Raw genomic sequence first — 18,150 nt, 5'->3', positions numbered from 1 at the left:
CCAACTAGCTCCACGTGTGGTTAGAGAACGATCACAATGTGACTTTTTTTTTTTTTTTGGTGTTTTGTGGTAGGGTCTCACTCGAGCTCAGGCTGACCTGGAATTCACTATGTAGTCTCAGGGTGGCCTTGAACTCACGGCGATCCTCCTACCTCTGCCTCCCAAGTGCTGGGATTAAAGGCATGCACCACCACGCCCGGCCACATTGTGACTTTTCATCCATACAGAGATAATTTTGGGATAAATGTAAGATACCAGACATACATGGATTGTCCTAGGTAGACGAGGTCCAGGTTGCTGAATGTTGGGCACTGAAGTAGAGGGAGAAATCTCTGGTAAATAGTAGAAGCTCCCTGTCAGCACAGTGCAGCTGAGAAACGCTAGCCCTGCCAGGGGCCTCTGCATACTGGAGTCCAGCAAGGACACCGTTTTGTCCTCCAGCAGGTCCTTCTGTAGCTGGGTCACTGAACACACAGAGACCAGTTACCCGAGTGTTTGAATTCTTAAGCTTTTCTTCACTCGCACAAGAAGTAACTGCGCTTACAAACACACAAGCAGGATGGACCCAGACTGGACAGTTGGCAAGTTTAGGCAGGACTGTATGTTGTGAAAGTTCAGGAATGGCTAAATTCTTTTGCTATTTTGAAATGAAAGACTTAGACATGCTGAAGACCAATGTAAAGTGAAAGACTAAAGTTTTTAAGCGCACAGTGCCAGAAATCATGAGTTAGTTACGTCACAAATCAAATGTTTGGAGTGTTGTTTTCCTGCTTTAATATATTCAAATGGCGAAAACTCTGAGGTTAACACTGTGAATGAAAAATGCAGGACTCACAGAGAGAACTGCTTCAGAACGGACGTTCCCGCCTGAGGAGGCCGAGCCACATACCGAGCCGGAGGAGCAGGCTCCCGAGGGGACAGGTAAGTGTCCAGGAGGCTGTAGGATCTATGTGGCCTGACAAGTAGCTTCATTTGCAATTTAGAGTCCTATTCCACCCACAATTTGTCTCTAGAATAAAGAGCTACCATTCCTTTCAGAAATTTTACAATAAACTTTTTTTTTCCCTAGTGAAACTTTGCACAGACTAGTTGTAATTGTGGTCACGATTTTGTGGCCCACCATTAAAGCCAGGAGCAGCAGGAACCAACGTTCCATGGCTCCAGCTCCAGCACTGTTGCGCCACATCGCACTGAAAGCTAAATGAGACACCTGTTGCCAGCATTCATTATCACCACCTACCCCACATGGAGCAACAGAGTAGAATTCTTGGGCTCCCTGCCTTTTTTATTTTATTTCATTTTTATATTACGACCCCCTGTGTAGACTTCCAGACCTCTTTGTCTTTCTGTTTTCTATTGCTATGGATTCATAAATAAATTTACATTATTTCCATAGTCATCAAGGGATGACCCCAGGTTTGGAAATCTTGAAATATTTTCTACATATGCTGTTCTTAGGCAGAGCATCTGAATGAAAATTGGTTTGGCTATGCCACCTACTGGAAGTGTTAGCTATGACATGTATTTACTGGCTGCATAAGTACTGGAGTCCATATTGTATTGATGTATTGATGAATACTATTTTATTTTAAGACCAATAAGTAGTTGTATTTGTTCATAATTCTAGGGGAATTTATTTTTTTCCCTCCTACACCTATAGAATTGCTATAATTGTTCCATGGCTACAGAATTAGTTGTGATTTTTAAAGTTTTATACTGTGCTACAATGTCACACCTCAAATTTTACTCTGTACAGAATAAATCTGTACTTTTAAAATTCTTCATTTCAAACTTAGCACTGGATCTGAAATATGCCATGTCCCTTTTTGGCTAACATTATTCATTCACATTATTAGTAATTACTAGTACACATTGGTTTTTTATTGGTTTCTGGCCTTCTTAATTGCTTAGCAATAACTCTTTGTTTAAAAGCTGCCATTTCAGTCTTCCTCTTTTTGAATCTTAGTTTTTTATTCCTCCTCTAGCTCCATCCACCTATTTTACAAGTATATTCACACAACTCTGAAAATATAGTAAAATAAGCTTTTAATACCCTCCTAACCTCTTGTCTGCAATCTAATCCCTCTTCACTGTAATATTTAGACATTTGAAAGAACATTATAATTGTCTTTCACTTTATTTTATGTTCATTCTTTAATCCATTTTTGTCTGGCTTCTACGTGTTTTAACCCTCTCCAAGGGAGAAGATAGACATTTGCAGAAGTATGAAGAAATGAAACACTTCACAAAGTTCAAAGCCAGTACCAATATCTCATGGCTCTGGAAGAGTATAGGAGGTCCCATTTATGTAGTTCTTGCTTCATGGGAGCTTATATTTTCACTTCTAAAGCCCAGAAAGCCAGTAAAGGTCTAAGAAGAGGAGCCGAGTACCACCCCACTGCCTGCTAGAAACTCCATATGTTCTCTGGCTTCTGCTCCCAGTGAGGAGGCTGTTAAATATGGGGGGACGATAAAAGACATGCAGAGATTAGAGACTTTCTATCACTATCAGAACACATACATGTATATGAATGGCTTAAGAAACATCCAGAAATAGATCAAATGCTTTAGAAGTAGTTTTGTTGAATGATAATTGTAGTCTTTTCTGCCTGAAGTTCAAGTTAATTTATTACATCTTTTGTCACTGGTTAACCCTTAGACATAACTGATGTCATTAGTAATATTTCATAGAGAGCATTGATGACATCAAAATAAATTATATCACCACTGTGACTGCGCTTAGATTTTGTTCATTAGGAAACCTGTATTTGTGTGATACTGCCATATATTTGATAAGACAGTAAGCATGACTGGTGTAAGAATGCCATCTCATCATTAATATACTTGAGCCACAGTTGTTTGAATCTAGGGCTCTGTCAGGCCCCACTCTTTGATGGGAAAGAGATTGTTATGAGGTGAGTTCTTGCACTCATGCTTCCAGACTTCAGGAGTGTTCCACTAGCCATGAGGGCTCACTCCAGTAAGGCTGCACTTTTTCTTTTTAAAAATTATTCATTTTTATTTATTTATTTGACAGCAACAGAGAGAGAAAGAAGGAGAGGGAGAGAGAGAGAGAGAGAAAGAATTGGCACACCAGGGCCTCCAGCCACTGCAAACGACTGCAAACTGCAGATGTGTGTGCCCCCTTGTGCATCTGGCTAATGTGGGTCCTGGGGAATTGAGCCTCAAACCAGGGTCCTTAGGCTTCACAGGCACAAGCTTAACCACTAAGCCATCTCTCCAGCCCTTTAATCTTAAAAAAAAATTTTTTTGTTCATATTTATTTATTTGAGAGTGACAGAGAAAAAGGCACAGAGAGGCTGTACTTTTTCTTGATGGCTTTGTCTTTCTCTGTCATTCTCTTTAGAAAGCTTTGTTCTCACTTTATTCTGTCATTAGTTGGAATTCTATTAGAAAATAAAAAGCCTTTGTTTTTAAAGAGGCCTTTAAAAAACCTGTACCTGAATTCTTTTTTTCTTTAAAAGTCAGATTCAAAGTCTCTCAATATTTACATCTGCTGATCAAGTAAACCACATTTAAATATCTACCATAACTGGGAGCATAGAGGAAAAAGTTATATAGCTAAATAATTTTAATATATATGCAAAAATGCCATATTTGAGTACTACAGTTCCTCATTGATGTTTGAGCACTTTTTACTTAGTTATGTTTTATAATTATTTTAGAACCCCAGAATATTGAAGATGAAGTAAAAGAACAAATTCAGGCTTTTATCCATGAAATGGTACACACAGAACATGGTATGCATTCAAATCTCCTGTTTTGTTATGTGTTATTAGAATAATGTTTACCTAAAGTTATTTGGAAGTTATTTTACAATTCAAGCATTATTCGGATATTGGGGCTGGGATCTACAATGTACACTTAAGTCATGAAACATTAGTTCAGAATAATGATTAGACATACTTTTAAAAATCCCATCTCACTTTGGAAACCCTTAATTTAAAATTAGTAAGAATAAATAAGAATAAACAATTTAGAACCAGTGGTCAACCAAGAATAGATGTGAGGGTGAGAGTGTAGTGATAACCCAGGCCAGTGACCTGTGGTGGCTTGTCTAGGAAGACTCTCCTCCAGGAAACGCCCTCCACCCTTAGGTGCTATCCTCCACCGCAAGAGTGATCCTCTACCCCTACGAGTAATGCTTTTACCTCAGATGCTCTCCTCCACTGCAAAGTGTGAGCCTTTTCTACTCTCCCAAGTGCTCCTCTTAACTCAGAAGCTGTCTTCTGCCCTCAAGAGCTATCCTACACACTCAACAATGGTCCTCAGTACAGAAATGACCCTTTTCTCTCTCTGAAATGTGTCTCCTGCCTTAGGAATAATTATTAACCTACGGGAGTACTCCCAAACCTCATGGGCAGCTGTTAACCCTTATGAGTGATCACCCCCCCCCCCGCCACCTCAGGAAAGATGAAACAGGTGCTTGGAAGGTGGGATGGTCAGCTAGACAGGGGAGGGAAGAATCCAGGCAAGCACCCAATTCCCTCCCTCACCCTCCTTAGTTCGTCCTTTGTAGAGGCTTCTTAGACAGTTGCCTCAGTCCATAGCTCCAAACATCTTCCTGGGTGGCTACTGCTCTGTGTGTTGCCATGACCCCTTTGACTTGTCTGAAATCCAGCCCGATGCTCTGCACACTGCACAGCTTCTCTTGGGCACGCTGTGGGTGGCTTGGATTACAGCTACCCAGCACAGATTGCTTGCTTCCTCCTTAGTTCACATTTCCCTTCCAGTGCCAATTCTGTTGCTCCTACTTAATGCTGTTATACAATGATAAATGACTTGCTACTACTATATTTGTCCAAGCTAAAAATCAAAGGGGCTTTCCATGATTTTTTTCTCCTCCATCATCAAATCCTGTCCAGGTTGCCGTTCATACATGTGCCTCAGCCAGGACCATTATTTCTTATCAAGACTCCAGTGGCATCCAGTTGGGTATTTGTTCTTGTGCCTCTGAGAGCTGTGTGTGATGTGGCCTTGTCAGTTGAACCTTGACTGGTCCTAGTCTCTTTCTGTCTAGTATTTTCTCTAGTCTAGTTGGCCTTCACTCTTACTCTTAAAATTGCCAGCCTGGCCCTGTCTCAGAGCCTTTATGCTTATAATCTGCTAAAGCTTGCCTGCCGTCCCTCTCCCTGCCATCCCCAGATCTCATCAGACTCCGCATGTGCTCCTCCACGGTCATAAACTTTATTGCTGGATTCACATCCCATACCAGTCTACTAGCTGTGTGACTTTAGCCAAGTATTTCCAGTCCCTGGTGGTGGCTGAACAATAGAGGCTTCATAATAGCAGAAAAAGCTTGGTTTCCAAATTGCGACTGAGGACACTGTTAACGGGCAGTGATGGATGACTGCTGGTGCCGCTGTTGTACAAATGGTGAAACTTTAGGAGACGTAAGGGAAGAGGCACTCCTTAAGAAGAGAGTCATACCAGTTCCCACCAGAAATTAGATTTCAAGGGAGTTTTGCAAAATAGTAGAAAATCTAAAATGAAAACAGATATTAAAGCAAGTGTGATGGGAAGACAGAAATGTAGTAGAGCGCATTCTCCATGGGGGATGCTCCAAGAGCCCCTTTGGGTTATTGACAACTGCAGATAGTGATAAATTCTCCCAAATATATGACACCACGTTTTTCTTCATAATAGTATGAGGTGCAACAGAAAAACTTTATTTTCTTTGATAGTTCCACAAGGACTTGGTTCTACTGTTGACTGCACACGCCTTAGTATGTCAATTATTTTTATCAAGAACGCCCACCTTTTTACTTTAAAAAAGTTATTTTTTTGGAGGGGGGCTTTACGTTGGCATAGATGAAACACTATTATAGCATCACTGTTCTTGTGCTTTGGGGCCATTAAGTAAGGAGGGTCACTGGATTACAAACAGTATGAAAATGTGACAGTCTGTTTACCACAAATGTTGCTAGGTGACTAATGGGCAAGTTTCATGTATAGTGTGGCTATGCTGGACCAAAGGGTGCTTCATTTCCCATTTGGATGAAGAGGGTTGATTGGGAATTTCATCATATTACTGAGAACTTCACACACTTTAAAATGCATGAACCATTTCTTTCTGGAATTCTAAAATTTTTGTACTGTGGATCACCATAGGCAAGTGAAACTACAGAGAGCAAAACCCCAGATAAGAGGGAGACTGCTGTGAGTAGGACTTACACGAGTTCGTGGTTCAGTAACACCCGAAAGCACCACTGTGCCACACTAGAGACAGAGTAACTAAGGGCTTCCTGTAATTTTGTAGGGAAATTCAGTAGCAATAAAAATAGGAATACTGTTACTGCTTTTATAATGGGTAGCAATGACAGGTGGTACTCTGGGCCAAGGATTTTCTAAGTGCTTAAATTCTTACCACAGCACAATGAATGGATACTTATCAAACCCATTTGAGGGAAGAGGAACCGTAGGTACAGAGTGGGTAATTTACGCACAGTCACACCATAGGTGTAGAGGAGTCTAAGTACAGAGCCAGCCCTCCGTGCCCAGGCGCTGCACTGCTAACCACGATGCTGAGCTGTGCAGCCAATACCACCTCAGGTTCGGAAGTATGACTTCCAGAAAGCACTGTGCTGGAAGTCGTACCAAGGAACTAGGGGGCAAGTTGGGACACAGTAACAGTCTAAACCTACAGTGGGATAAGGTAGCCTATCATTGTCGGCACAAAGCAGAGCTGCTTAGTATGCCGTGGAAATTCAGCAAAGAACTTTGCATCTTTACTTATCTAAAAGGCTGGAGCTAGGGTTAAGGATGCACAGGGTAAAACAGGTATATCTGTAGCACAGTGTATGGTTTTTAGATGAGATATTTGAGTTGTTTGTTACACCCATTACTTGGAATTTGATGTTAATACTCAGGAAAAGGTCTTGGTGTCACCTAGTCTCTGAATGAGATCATTGAAGAGACACATATATTAATAATTGTGGATTTATTTACTCAGTCATTAAATACTTACTGAGCACCTCCTCCAGCCAAGCCTGGTCCTCGGTGCTAGGTATGCATAATGGACAGTCTTATGACTGCCTGTCTTCAGTGAGTTCATGCACTGATGAGATGTGGGCTGTTGTTGCCCTCAGGCAGGCTAGCACTGCATGATGGGACAGTGACAACTGATGGGCACTTGCAAACTTGAGAGAGGCTCTGCTTGCCTGAGGGTCCTCATGGTCATACTTCTTGTTGAAGGAGAAGACCTGCAGCTGGAAGCGGATGAATCTGCAGGAGAACCACAGCCAGAGGACAGCGACTTCCTCATGGTGCCTGAGCCAGGGGATAGGTTTGAGGCCCAGGAACCGGGAGTATTTCATGAAGGTGCAGCATGTTGTTTTTATTCTCAAACACAGCTCACACTTTATAATAGCATTGTGGAAAATGTACTGAACCCCCTTTAAAGCCAATGTTTAACTTTTATCTGAATGGTTATGAAGATAAAACTCACTGCTTCAAATGAAGTCAGTTTTTCTTAAAAATAGTTGTCCTCCTGTTTTAATTCAAGGTCTGAGGAACATGCCGAGCATACAAATTTCTTACAGTGCTAAGTGAAGTGCTTCAGTAGGCTCCTTCCTGCATCCTGCCTAGGGGGCCATGTGTCATATGAAGTTCAGCGGGCACTTGCTGTCTGAAATTGGCACTGGTTCTGACACACCCCTCTCTGCTTATAGCTTCCGTCTCAGCGAGCTTTTTCTGTCAGCAAGCAGACAGCAAACAATTTAGACTCTGCAGATCCCGCAGCCATTGCTGCTGTCACAGCACAAATGCTCCTCAGCAGCATCTACGGGGGAAGAGTTGCTTTCTTCCTGCAAACCTGTTGTGTACAAAATTTGCCCAGGATAGCTAGTAAACAGTGCCAAAGCTTTTGTTAAAGTATAAAAGTCACGACTAAGTAAAGTTTGTTTCTCTTTTAGGGTATGCATATATATCTATCTTGGTAAATTGCTTTAGAAGCAAGCAGCTCCAAATTTGTGCATAGATAATTCTCCAGAAGTTTCTATGCAAGTCTGTTCAGAGCACTAGAGGTGCTTTCCCTAAAACAAAGGGACATCTGTGATGGCTTGGTACCCTTGCCAACTGCCAGCAGTGTGTGTATGGAAAAATGCAAACCATAGGAGTGTGAACATCTCAGCTACATTGTACATTGCAGACAGGTGTTTTATGGATGAGCTTTAGAGCCTGAGGATTTTACTCATCATTTATTTCATGATCTATGTGGTAAAATGTTATTAATTCCTGAGAATGGATGCTGAAACATTGATTTCCCCATATTTATGGTATCACTCTTTCTTTCCTGTCTTTGGCTACAATGGCTCAGCATGGCTAATGGTGACTTGGCTCAAAATTTTTGCATCAAAGAGCTGCTTATGCAACAAATGTCAGTTACCATGCATACAGCAGATGTAAGAAGGAGTTGGTATCGTTAAGGTCAGAAAGGACAGTTTAGGGTAGGAGGAAATACTTACAAGAAGTTTTCAAGTAAAGAAACCTTATATTCTGATGTGACCTTAAATACAAAGAGTTTGAACTTAAATATTTCAATTTTGTTGAAATCCTTAGAAATTAAAAGGAATACATTTATACCTGTTATTTAAAAAATACAGAGGTCACAATTATGGTGGGGGTAAATGTTGTCAACATTTGTGTTATCTGAGGTATCTGGGCTAAGTTATCAAGATATTATATGGCCAGGTGTAGTGGCACATGTGTGTACTACCAGCCATTAGGAGACTGAGGCAGGAGAATTGTAAATTCGAAGTTGGGATGGGCTATATGTTGAGAGTCTGTCTCAAAAGCAAACAGAGATACAGATACATCCCTTTTTAGCTTTACAAATGAGTAAAGTCTGTGCAGATTTTCGTTTGTATTCCCAACTGTGGACATGTGATTTTGTTCTAGAAAATAGTGGAACAATGCTAGAACATGGAGGACCACAGTGGAATGTGACATGGATTAGGAATTCGTACTTGGGGTTAGGGAGATGGCTCAGAGGGTAAGAACACTTACTGTACAACTGTGAGAGCCAGCGTTGAATCCTCAGCAGCCACACAAGAAGTGGAGCGCTGCCATGCACACCTGTAACTCAGGAGCTAGTCAGGGCAGAGACAGGGGGTTGCTAGGGCTGGTTGATCTGCCAGTCCATGCAAAACGTGCTGCAACCTCTGGGTTCATTGAGACTCTTTCAGTGACGTAAGGTGACAGAATGGAAAAGGACACGGTAAGTCCTCCTCTGACCTCTCATGTGCGTGCATGGGGCACATATATCTGCACACACACACACACACACACACACACACACATATTCAACACATGTGTGCACACATACCTCAAAACAAGTTTGGAAAAAGCACAGTATCACTTTTTCTGGGTCTAGCCTATGTCCCCACACATCACTGTAAAAATCACTTTCTCTCTTTAGCCCAGCGTTTGGTATTGGGCAATTTGTAGAGTTGTTCAGTGGATAGAGAATGTATTTTAGTGCATAGTTTATTGGCAAAGTAATAACTAGACAATTGATATTTCCATACTGTATTTTGAGTTATTTCTTTTTATTATAAAATTAATGATCAGCATTGGAATTATATGAATTATGGTTCAAAATAGACATACATAACATACTTAACCACATATGCATTCCATTTATGACAGTTATAATATCAATCTAATGTTTTGCAGAAGTTGAAGATAACTACCATGTGGAAGATATAGGTGAGGTTTGAATTCTTAAAAAATATTATTTATTTGAGAGAGAGAATATGAGAGATAAAGCAGATAGAATGATGAGGTTTCAATTTAATATTCTTTCTGAATTAGAATGAGTCTTTAAGGGGGCATCATGATATACCTTAAAATATGTTACTAAGGTTTTATTATTTAATATACAATAATGTTATACTATGTTTCATATATATGTCTATATTTGTAAACAAAGTTGTGTTGAGACCCATTTCTTGAGACAAAATCCTCAGTGTAATTACTGTCTCATAAGATAATGGTGGTGCAGACTGTAACTCTAGACTGAAGAGGTGAATGCAGCAGTATTGGGAGCTCAAGGCCCACATAGACTATATAGTAAGATTTTTTTTTTTTTGTCTCAAAAAATCTAACACAAAATAAGAACAAGGGCCAGATATAGTGGCAGTGGTGCATGTCTTTAATTCCAGCACTTGAGAGGCTTAGGTAGGAGGATTGCTGTGAGTTTGAGGCCAGCCTGCGAATACCTAGTGAATTCCAGATCAGCCTGGGCTAGAGCGAGACGCCACCTTGCAAAACAACAACAACAAAATGAAAGGTCAAAGGTAGTGACTCAAACCTCAATCCCAGCTCTTGGGAAGCTGAGGCAAGAAGATTGCTGTGAGTTCAAGGCCAACCTGGCCCACAGAGTAAGACCTATCTCAAAAACCCAAAAACAAAATAGAAGAAAAGAAATCACCAAGAAATGATAAGCAAAACTTAAAGACTGAGATTGCATGGCTTCAACACTGGGTTTTTAAATACTAGAACTTTTGGACTTCTGTCTAGTTCAGTAGAATCACCATGTTGAATAATCAGTGAGCATCGAGTCCAGGTAAGGGCTTGCAAGCTTGCAGTCTTCTGTCATAGGGGCCCTATGTGGCAGGAGCAAGGCTTACCACTTGTTCTTTGCTTTTCTGCCTCTGTTTTGCTTTTGTTTTGTTTTCAAGGCAGGGTCTTACTGTAGCCCAGGCTGACCTGGAACTCACTCTGTAGTGCCAGGCTGGCCTGAATCTCATAGCAATCCTCCTCCCTATACCTCCCAAGTGCTGGGATTAAAGGCAGTTTCCACCACCACTGGCTCTGTTCGTTTTTACTTGTTGACTGTAAGTGAATCTGCTTATGGCAAAAGGACATGTGTTTCTGTTCTTTTGTGCTTAAATTATGAATGTACTGATGATGGGATCTGTCTTACTCATCTTCTACTCATTGAATGGCATTAAGCACATTTCATATTTGTTGATATTGTGAGTAAGCATACTAGCTCATCACTGCAACCTGATTTCATATTTTTACCATTGTTAGTATTTGTGCCCTTCTGATTTCAGTTATGTATAATACTTATTTGAGACATTTTTAATTTCCTATTCCCACTTTATAGTGTCACAGGACCATCATGGCAATGTAGAAGAGGTGACATATGACCAGGAAGACTCAGGTTTGTAAATATGAAAACCATTGATGTGTTTTTCATTTTGAGTCCATGGTCAAAGAGCTTTCAAGTCAAGGGTACATTATTCACCAAGTCACACAGAGATCTCCTCATAATAGTCACACTTTTTTGTGGGGGGGGGGTTGTTGTTTTGGTTTTTGAGTTGGGGTCTCATTCTAGCTCAGGATGACCTGGAACTCACTCTATAGCCCAGGCTGACCTTGAACTCAGAGCTATTCTACCTTAGCCTCACAAGTGCTGGAATCACAGTCGTGTGCCACTTTACCTGGCTCTTTGTTGTCATTTTATTCCTTATATGTTTATAGAAATTTCTGAATATTGTTTAACATTCTAAGGGCAAATGAAGGGAAGTGAATGCCTTTTTCAAACAACCACTGAAATTCTAGTCTTTTTTGGTGGGGTACTGGAAACAAAGGAGACTGGAATCATAGAGTCAGACTAGGGGTAAATCCTAGTTCAGCTCTTTGTCATCTTTCTAAGCAGACAGCTGTTTTTTTTTGTTGTTTGTTTGTTTGTTTTAGAGGTAGGATCTTACTGTAGCCCAGACTGACCTGGCACTCATTCTGTGTAGTCCAAGGTTGGCTTCAAACTCACAGCAATCCTCCTACCTCTTCCTCCCAAGTGCTAGGATTAAAGTCATGCACCACCATACCCAGTTCCACCTTAATTTTTTAAAAAAATATTTTATTTTTATTTAGTTACTTATTTGACAGAGAGAAGAAAAAAGAGAGAGAGACAGAGAGGGACAGAAAGAGAGAGAGAGCGTGTGCACTAGGTCCTCCAGCCGCTGCAAACGAACTCTAGACACATGTTCTACCTTGTGCATCTAGCTAATGTGGGTTCTGGGGAATCGAACCTGGGTCCATTGGCTTTGCAGGCAAATGCCTTAACCGCTAAGTCATCCCTCCAGCCTCACCTTTAGTTTTATTAGATAATAATAGAATCTTACCAAATGATAATAGTTCATTTTTAAAATCATTTTATTTATTTATTTATGAGAAAGAAAGTGACAGAGAGAAAGAGAATATGGGCATGCCAGGGCCTCTAGCCACAGCATACAAACTCTAGACACATGCGCGCCCTTGTGCATCTGGCTTACATGGGTCCTGGGGAATTGAACCTGGGTCCTTAGGATTCACAGGCAAATGCTGTAACCACTAAACCATTTCTCTAGTCCCCAGTAACAGTTAATTTTTATTAATGTAACAAAATATCTAACAGAAACAATTTTTAAAGAAAAAAAAAGACATTTTTAGTTTTATTAGCATATATTACTGTACAAAATAATAGGTTTTATATGATATACATTTATATAATTTAATCATATTTATCCCACCTCCCTATCCTTTCTTTCCTCTCCTCTCCCATTATTCAAGTTCCTATTATATTCCCAAATAGTCTACTTTCCATTTTCAAATCTTTCAAAAAATACATATTTCTTTTTAAAATATTTGATTATTTATTTATTTGAGAGAGAGAAAGACAAGGGAGAGAGAGAATGGGCACGCCAGGGCCTTCAGCCACTGCAAATGAACTCCAGACACATGCACCACCTTGTGCATATGGATTACATGGGTCCTGGAGATTCAAACCGAGGTCCTTTGGCTTTGCAGGCAAATGCCTTAACCGCTAAGCCATCTCTCCAGCCCCAAAATACATAATTTCTATATGTGGGAGAAAATGTATTTATCTTACCAATTCTGACTTATTTCACTTATCATAATTATTACCAATTCAGTCCATTCCTGAAAATGATATAACTTGTACTTTATAGCCAAATAAAATGTCATTGTGTATATATGCCACATTTTATGTATCTAATCATTTGTTGGTAGCCAACAAGACTGATTCCATGCCTTGGTTATTCTGAGCCCTGCTGCAATAAACATGGGTATAAAGAACTTTGATGGCAACTGGTCAGTTTCCCTCAGGTATATACCCAAACATGATATAGCAGGAACGTATCATACTTCTGTGCTTAGTTTTTTTGAGAAATCAAGGAGGAAGGATTTACCTTGGCTTATAGATTTGTACAATTTGGTTTGGGGCCATCTCTCTTCATTGCTATGGGCCTGAGGTGACTAGAATATCATGGCAGATGGAGGAAGCTTCTTAGCTGACGGTGGCCAGAAGTCAAGAAGGTTATGTGTGGTGGGGATGGGAGACAACCCCTACCCTTTAAAGATATCACAGTGACTCAACTGCCTGTTTTGTCCAGCTAGGCTCCAACTTCTGACAGATGTTTTGGCAGTGAACTCATCAGTGGACTAGCCCATTGGTGAGGTTAGCACCCTCATGATCCAATTAGCTCTTAGTAGTTCTGACAACCAAGCATCCAACATATGAGCCTTTGGGGAAATTTTATGTCTAAACCATAATAGAATAGGAGATGCCTAATATAACTTTATGCTGGTTAGAATCAATCTATGAGTCTTTCAGAATGGTGTCTAGTAATTTTTTTTTAAACTTTTTTAGATCCCAGTGAACCTGTAGCAGATGCTGACAGATTGTACCAGGATACAGGTATTAGAGTAATTTTTCTTTCAAATATTTTTAACCTTTTGTAACAAAATGATTAAATCATTCAGAAAATATGTGACATGTGACTCTCCCCATAGTCAACCTCTCTAAGGTAAAAACTTCTTCCCTTCCTTTCATTGTTTTTGGGCAGTGACACTAAGTACTGACTGTGGCAGTAAGTAGAAATCTGTGTTTAAGATTAAATGAGTTTGATTTTTAGCTAAGCAGCTTTAATGCTTTTAATGACTTACTTTCACTTAATCTCTCTCTCTCTTGCAGATGAAGTAACATACCAAGATGATGATGAACCAGGTTTGGAAATATTTATTTATTTAGTGTGTATGTGTCTCTGCATGTGTATACATGCATTGTGCGTGTGTGGCATATGTAGGTATGTGTGCATGTGTGGAGGTGTCTTTAACAGTGCCACCCACCTCCTTTTAAGATAGGGAAACTCATTGGCCTGTATCTTACCAGTTAGGCTAGAATGGCAAACAAACAAGTTCCAGAGTCTTCCCTGTATTGAGATAACAACTGTGCACTAGCATGCCTTCCATTTTATGTGGATACTGGGGATCACACTCAAATTCCCATGCTTGTGAGGCAAACACTTTAGTGACTGGGAGCAGCGGATACCTTTTCATTGCTGGTAGAAATCACCTAGCCAAAAGGATGTGAAAGGGTTTATCTGCTTATAGACTTGAGGGGAAGCCATGATGACAGGGAAAAGGATGGCATGAGCAGAAGCTGGACATCACCTCCTGGCCAATATCAGATGGACAACAACAATAGGAGAGTGTGCCCAACACTGGCAAGGGGAAGCTCATTATGACACCCATAAACCCACCTCCAACAACAAACCTTCTCTAGTAAGGCTCCAGTTCTCAAATTGCCATTGACTGGGGATGAAACATTCAGAACCTGTGAGTTTATGGGAGATGCCTAATTCAAACCACCACATTCCACCCCTGGCCTCCATAAACTTATGACCATCCGTAATGTAAAATGGAATGCATTCCACCCAACTTCAAAAGTCTCCCTAGTTTTTATCAATCCCAACACTAGTCAAACATCTCCATAGTCCAAGGTCCATTAACTGTTAGCTACAAAGCTAAAAAAACATATGTTTCTTATCCCTAAGCCCACTTGCTTGTTTTAAAATTACTCATTTGACTATAAGGTATGGAGAATTATGTTTTAAGCTATGAATTTCCTAACTTAAACACTTAGGTGAATAATCATTGTGAAAGAATTCACTTGGAGAGATTATTAGCTGTTTCAGTTTCTATTGCATAGATAATCCCTTAAACTTTTTACAAGTTGCAATCACAAATTGTTTAAACCATGGTTTTCATTATCTTGTAGTTGTATCTCTTTTGATTCAAAATGCATGAATATTTCTTTACTCAGATGGTACACTAATTATTTCCTCAAATTAATCCCACTCTTGGAGATGACTTGTTGTGGTGACTTGTCAGATTGGACAGTATCAAGAATGAATTCCAGCTGAAAGACAATGTGGGGGAAACAGCCTTGGCAAATTTGTGTCGGGAGAGTGGCTAGTCTGAGAACTACCTAGAAGATGAAGCTGTCAAGGATGGCTGTGTGTGAAGACAGGAAGAGAAAGAAAGGTGCCAGGAAATGTGTCCCCTCCCCTCCTCTGCTTTGATGGCTAGATGTAGCTTTTCCCTAAGAAAAGTGAGTTTGGGAGACAGGTAGGGGGCCAAAAAGTCCTTTTACATGCATGCCAATGGCAGTGGTGCTTTGAGGCATCTAAGAGGAGAGGCAAGATGCTATAGTGGTGTTCAGTGCACAGTGGAGATGTGTAATGCTCATGGGAATCCCCAGTATCTATGACAGATGGCAGAGAGGACTTTGAAAAGAGCACACATCTAATGCCTCCCAAGGATAGGGTGAGGGGATAAGGAAGGCTAAGAAAGAGAAAGGAAGGCTGCAGGGATAGCTTAGTGGTTAAGGTGTTTGCCTGCAAAGCCAAAGGACCCAGGTTAGATTCCCCAGGACCCACATTAGCCAGATGCATAAGGGGGCACATGTATCTGGAGTTCATTTGCAGTGGCTGGAGGCCCTGGTATGCCCATTCTCTCTCTCTCTCCCCCCTCACTGTCAAATAAATAAAAATAAATATATATTAAAACATAAAAAGAAAGAGAAAGAAAATCCCTTTGTTAAGAGAACTAACAGGACAGGGCTGAGAAGTGTTCTTCAGATTTAATGATGATTCTCTGCCCATCTCAGCAAGATCCTTTTCAGTAACTTGCCATGTCCGAAAACAGATGGTAGTGGGTTGAGGAGCTGAAGAGAGGAGAGGAGATATTCAATATAAATGACTTTGAAGCAATCACACTGTGAAATGGAGGAATTTCAGGGCACAGGGTAGCTGGCTTTCCTTCTGAGCTCTGTAGAGGTGTGCCAGTGTTGAAATGCTGGTTTTGCTGGCATAGCAAAGTACATATTCATTGTCCCTTCTTTAAAATGCTACCACAGGACACAGTGATTACACTCTAATATGAAGAAAGTGTCTAAGAGATAGTAGGTACTCAAACATTGTTCTTTGTTAAATGGATAAAAATGAATAGACGTGTCCATTTTGGGAAAAATAGAAAGTTTGCTTTTACTGTACCAGAACATTGGAGGCATTTTAAGGTCAGGGTTTCTGAGGAAGCTGCCCACTGGGCGTGAGGTAGGGCTGCAGGGACACAAGTCTTCTATGCTGCAGAGCACAGAGGCTCCCATGCCAAGGATGGCAGCAGGGATGGGCAAAGGGCCCTTGTTTCCATGGTGAACTAGAGTCTGTTAGCCAACCATTGCTAAGAGGGCAGCTGCAGGGGTGCTTGTCCCAAGGTTATCATCTGAGAATTAGGTCCTCGTACAATAGAGAATGTGCTTGCAAGAACTGGGATCCAGGAGAATTAGTGGAGTAGAATTGTGTCTCAGTACCCTCCCCCCACGATCAAGACATGAAGAACACTGGAGAGAGGAGAATCAGGGCCACAATTATTGAATCCTGCTAAAAAGTGATGTGGGAAGAACTTCTGCTTGACCCTCTGCATGGAAAGAAGCAAATGAATTGACATCTTGCATGGCTATTCAGCTACTTATATTAGAACTCAGTTCTATTTTATTCCAGTTGACCAAACTCCTCCCTCCCTGCTCTGTAATCTATATTTTTCAGTGAGTTGTGTTTTTTATTTTTATTTATTTATTTATTATTATTATTTTTGGGTTTTTTTTGAGGTAGGGTCTCACTCTGGTCCAGGCTGACCTGGTATTAACTATGTAGTCTTAGGGTAGCCTTGCACTCATAGCGATCCTCCTACCTCTGCCTCCCAAGTGCTGGGATTAAAGGCGTGCGTTTCAGTGAGTAAACCTGGAGGTTTAGATATTTATAACTGAGACAAAGATAGATCCCTAGTGTTGCCATTTTTGTCACAATGCAAGTTATACAGTACAAATGATTGTGGTTTTGTTTTGTTTTTATAGTACACAAACCTTCAGAAAATGAAGGCCTAGAAATATCAGGTGAGTTTTTTTCTAAAAGCATTTCTTTCCTGTAGAATGCCACTCATAAAACATATGGAACTAAAGATAGAGAAAACTAGAAATATAAGAATGTTTTCAAGTTACTAGGAAAATAATTGGGTATTATCAAATAAGGTGTCAGTTTAATTCTAAGATGTTCCACAGATGTCAGAATCTGAGGAAACTCAAATCTCTTGTATGAAATAGCATAATGTTGGTATGCAATGTACTTATCCTCCTAAGTCCTAAGCACTTTACATTATGCCATTGGTATGCTATACCAATATTTGTTATATGTGTATAGAATAATGACAAAATAATGTTTGTACATGTTCCATTTTCTTATTTCTTCCCCTATCTAGGGTACATATAGAAGACCACTGTGTGTTCATTCCACATTTATGCTGCAAATTTTTGTGCCAGATACCATTAGTACATAAGATTAAAACTTAAAGGCTGTTTAGAACTCAAGTTGGTGTTAGAGTTTAAATACTCATGAGTCTATAAGATGATCCAGTATAGAAAAATATCAAAATTTAAATATTTGAATATCCACTCAGATATGTTAGGTATTTTAGGGATGTGAGTGAAAGTGAGTTAATAGAATGTTTTGTTTTATTATTGTTACAATTTTATTTTAGATAATACCATAGAAGACTCCAGAATTATTTCAGAAGGTAAGTTGACTTTTTAGTTATATTTTTATATATACTTTTACATTCTATATAGGAGTGGATGAATTTATTCTCAACGTTGTGTTGAGTACTGTCTGGTTGCTCTTTGTCCAGTGTTCAGGACTAGTAATACAAAGGTGAATGAAGCACACAGAAGCAGATGGAATTCCTCTTTCTGTTGAGGTTGGTACTGTAGTGGCCAAATATAAG

The 18,150-nt window shown here is 40.1% G+C and overlaps 1 protein-coding gene across 4 annotated transcripts in view; it reads left to right on the top strand.

The window, feature by feature from the left end:
* Asph (aspartate beta-hydroxylase) overlaps nucleotides 1-18,150 on the top strand; it is a 226,064-nt gene that overhangs the window by 73,610 nt on the left and 134,304 nt on the right. For 2 of the 4 annotated variants that reach the window (XM_045143382.1, XM_045143380.1), the window contains 9 exons: nucleotides 829-921; nucleotides 3,687-3,761; nucleotides 7,216-7,341; nucleotides 9,697-9,729; nucleotides 11,135-11,191; nucleotides 13,682-13,729; nucleotides 14,006-14,038; nucleotides 17,228-17,266; nucleotides 17,908-17,943. In XM_045143382.1, coding sequence (XP_044999317.1) covers nucleotides 829-921; nucleotides 3,687-3,761; nucleotides 7,216-7,341; nucleotides 9,697-9,729; nucleotides 11,135-11,191; nucleotides 13,682-13,729; nucleotides 14,006-14,038; nucleotides 17,228-17,266; nucleotides 17,908-17,943 — 540 coding nt within the window. The remainder of the gene's footprint in view (nucleotides 1-828; nucleotides 922-3,686; nucleotides 3,762-7,215; nucleotides 7,342-9,696; nucleotides 9,730-11,134; nucleotides 11,192-13,681; nucleotides 13,730-14,005; nucleotides 14,039-17,227; nucleotides 17,267-17,907; nucleotides 17,944-18,150) is intronic. The other 2 variants (XM_045143383.1, XM_045143381.1) reach the window with 2 other exon arrangements.

The sequence above is a fragment of the Jaculus jaculus genome, chromosome 2 (genome assembly GCF_020740685.1).
Source record: "Jaculus jaculus isolate mJacJac1 chromosome 2, mJacJac1.mat.Y.cur, whole genome shotgun sequence".
Classification (NCBI taxonomy): Eukaryota; Metazoa; Chordata; class Mammalia; order Rodentia; family Dipodidae; genus Jaculus; species Jaculus jaculus.
This window is presented reverse-complemented; position numbering and strand designations above follow the sequence as displayed.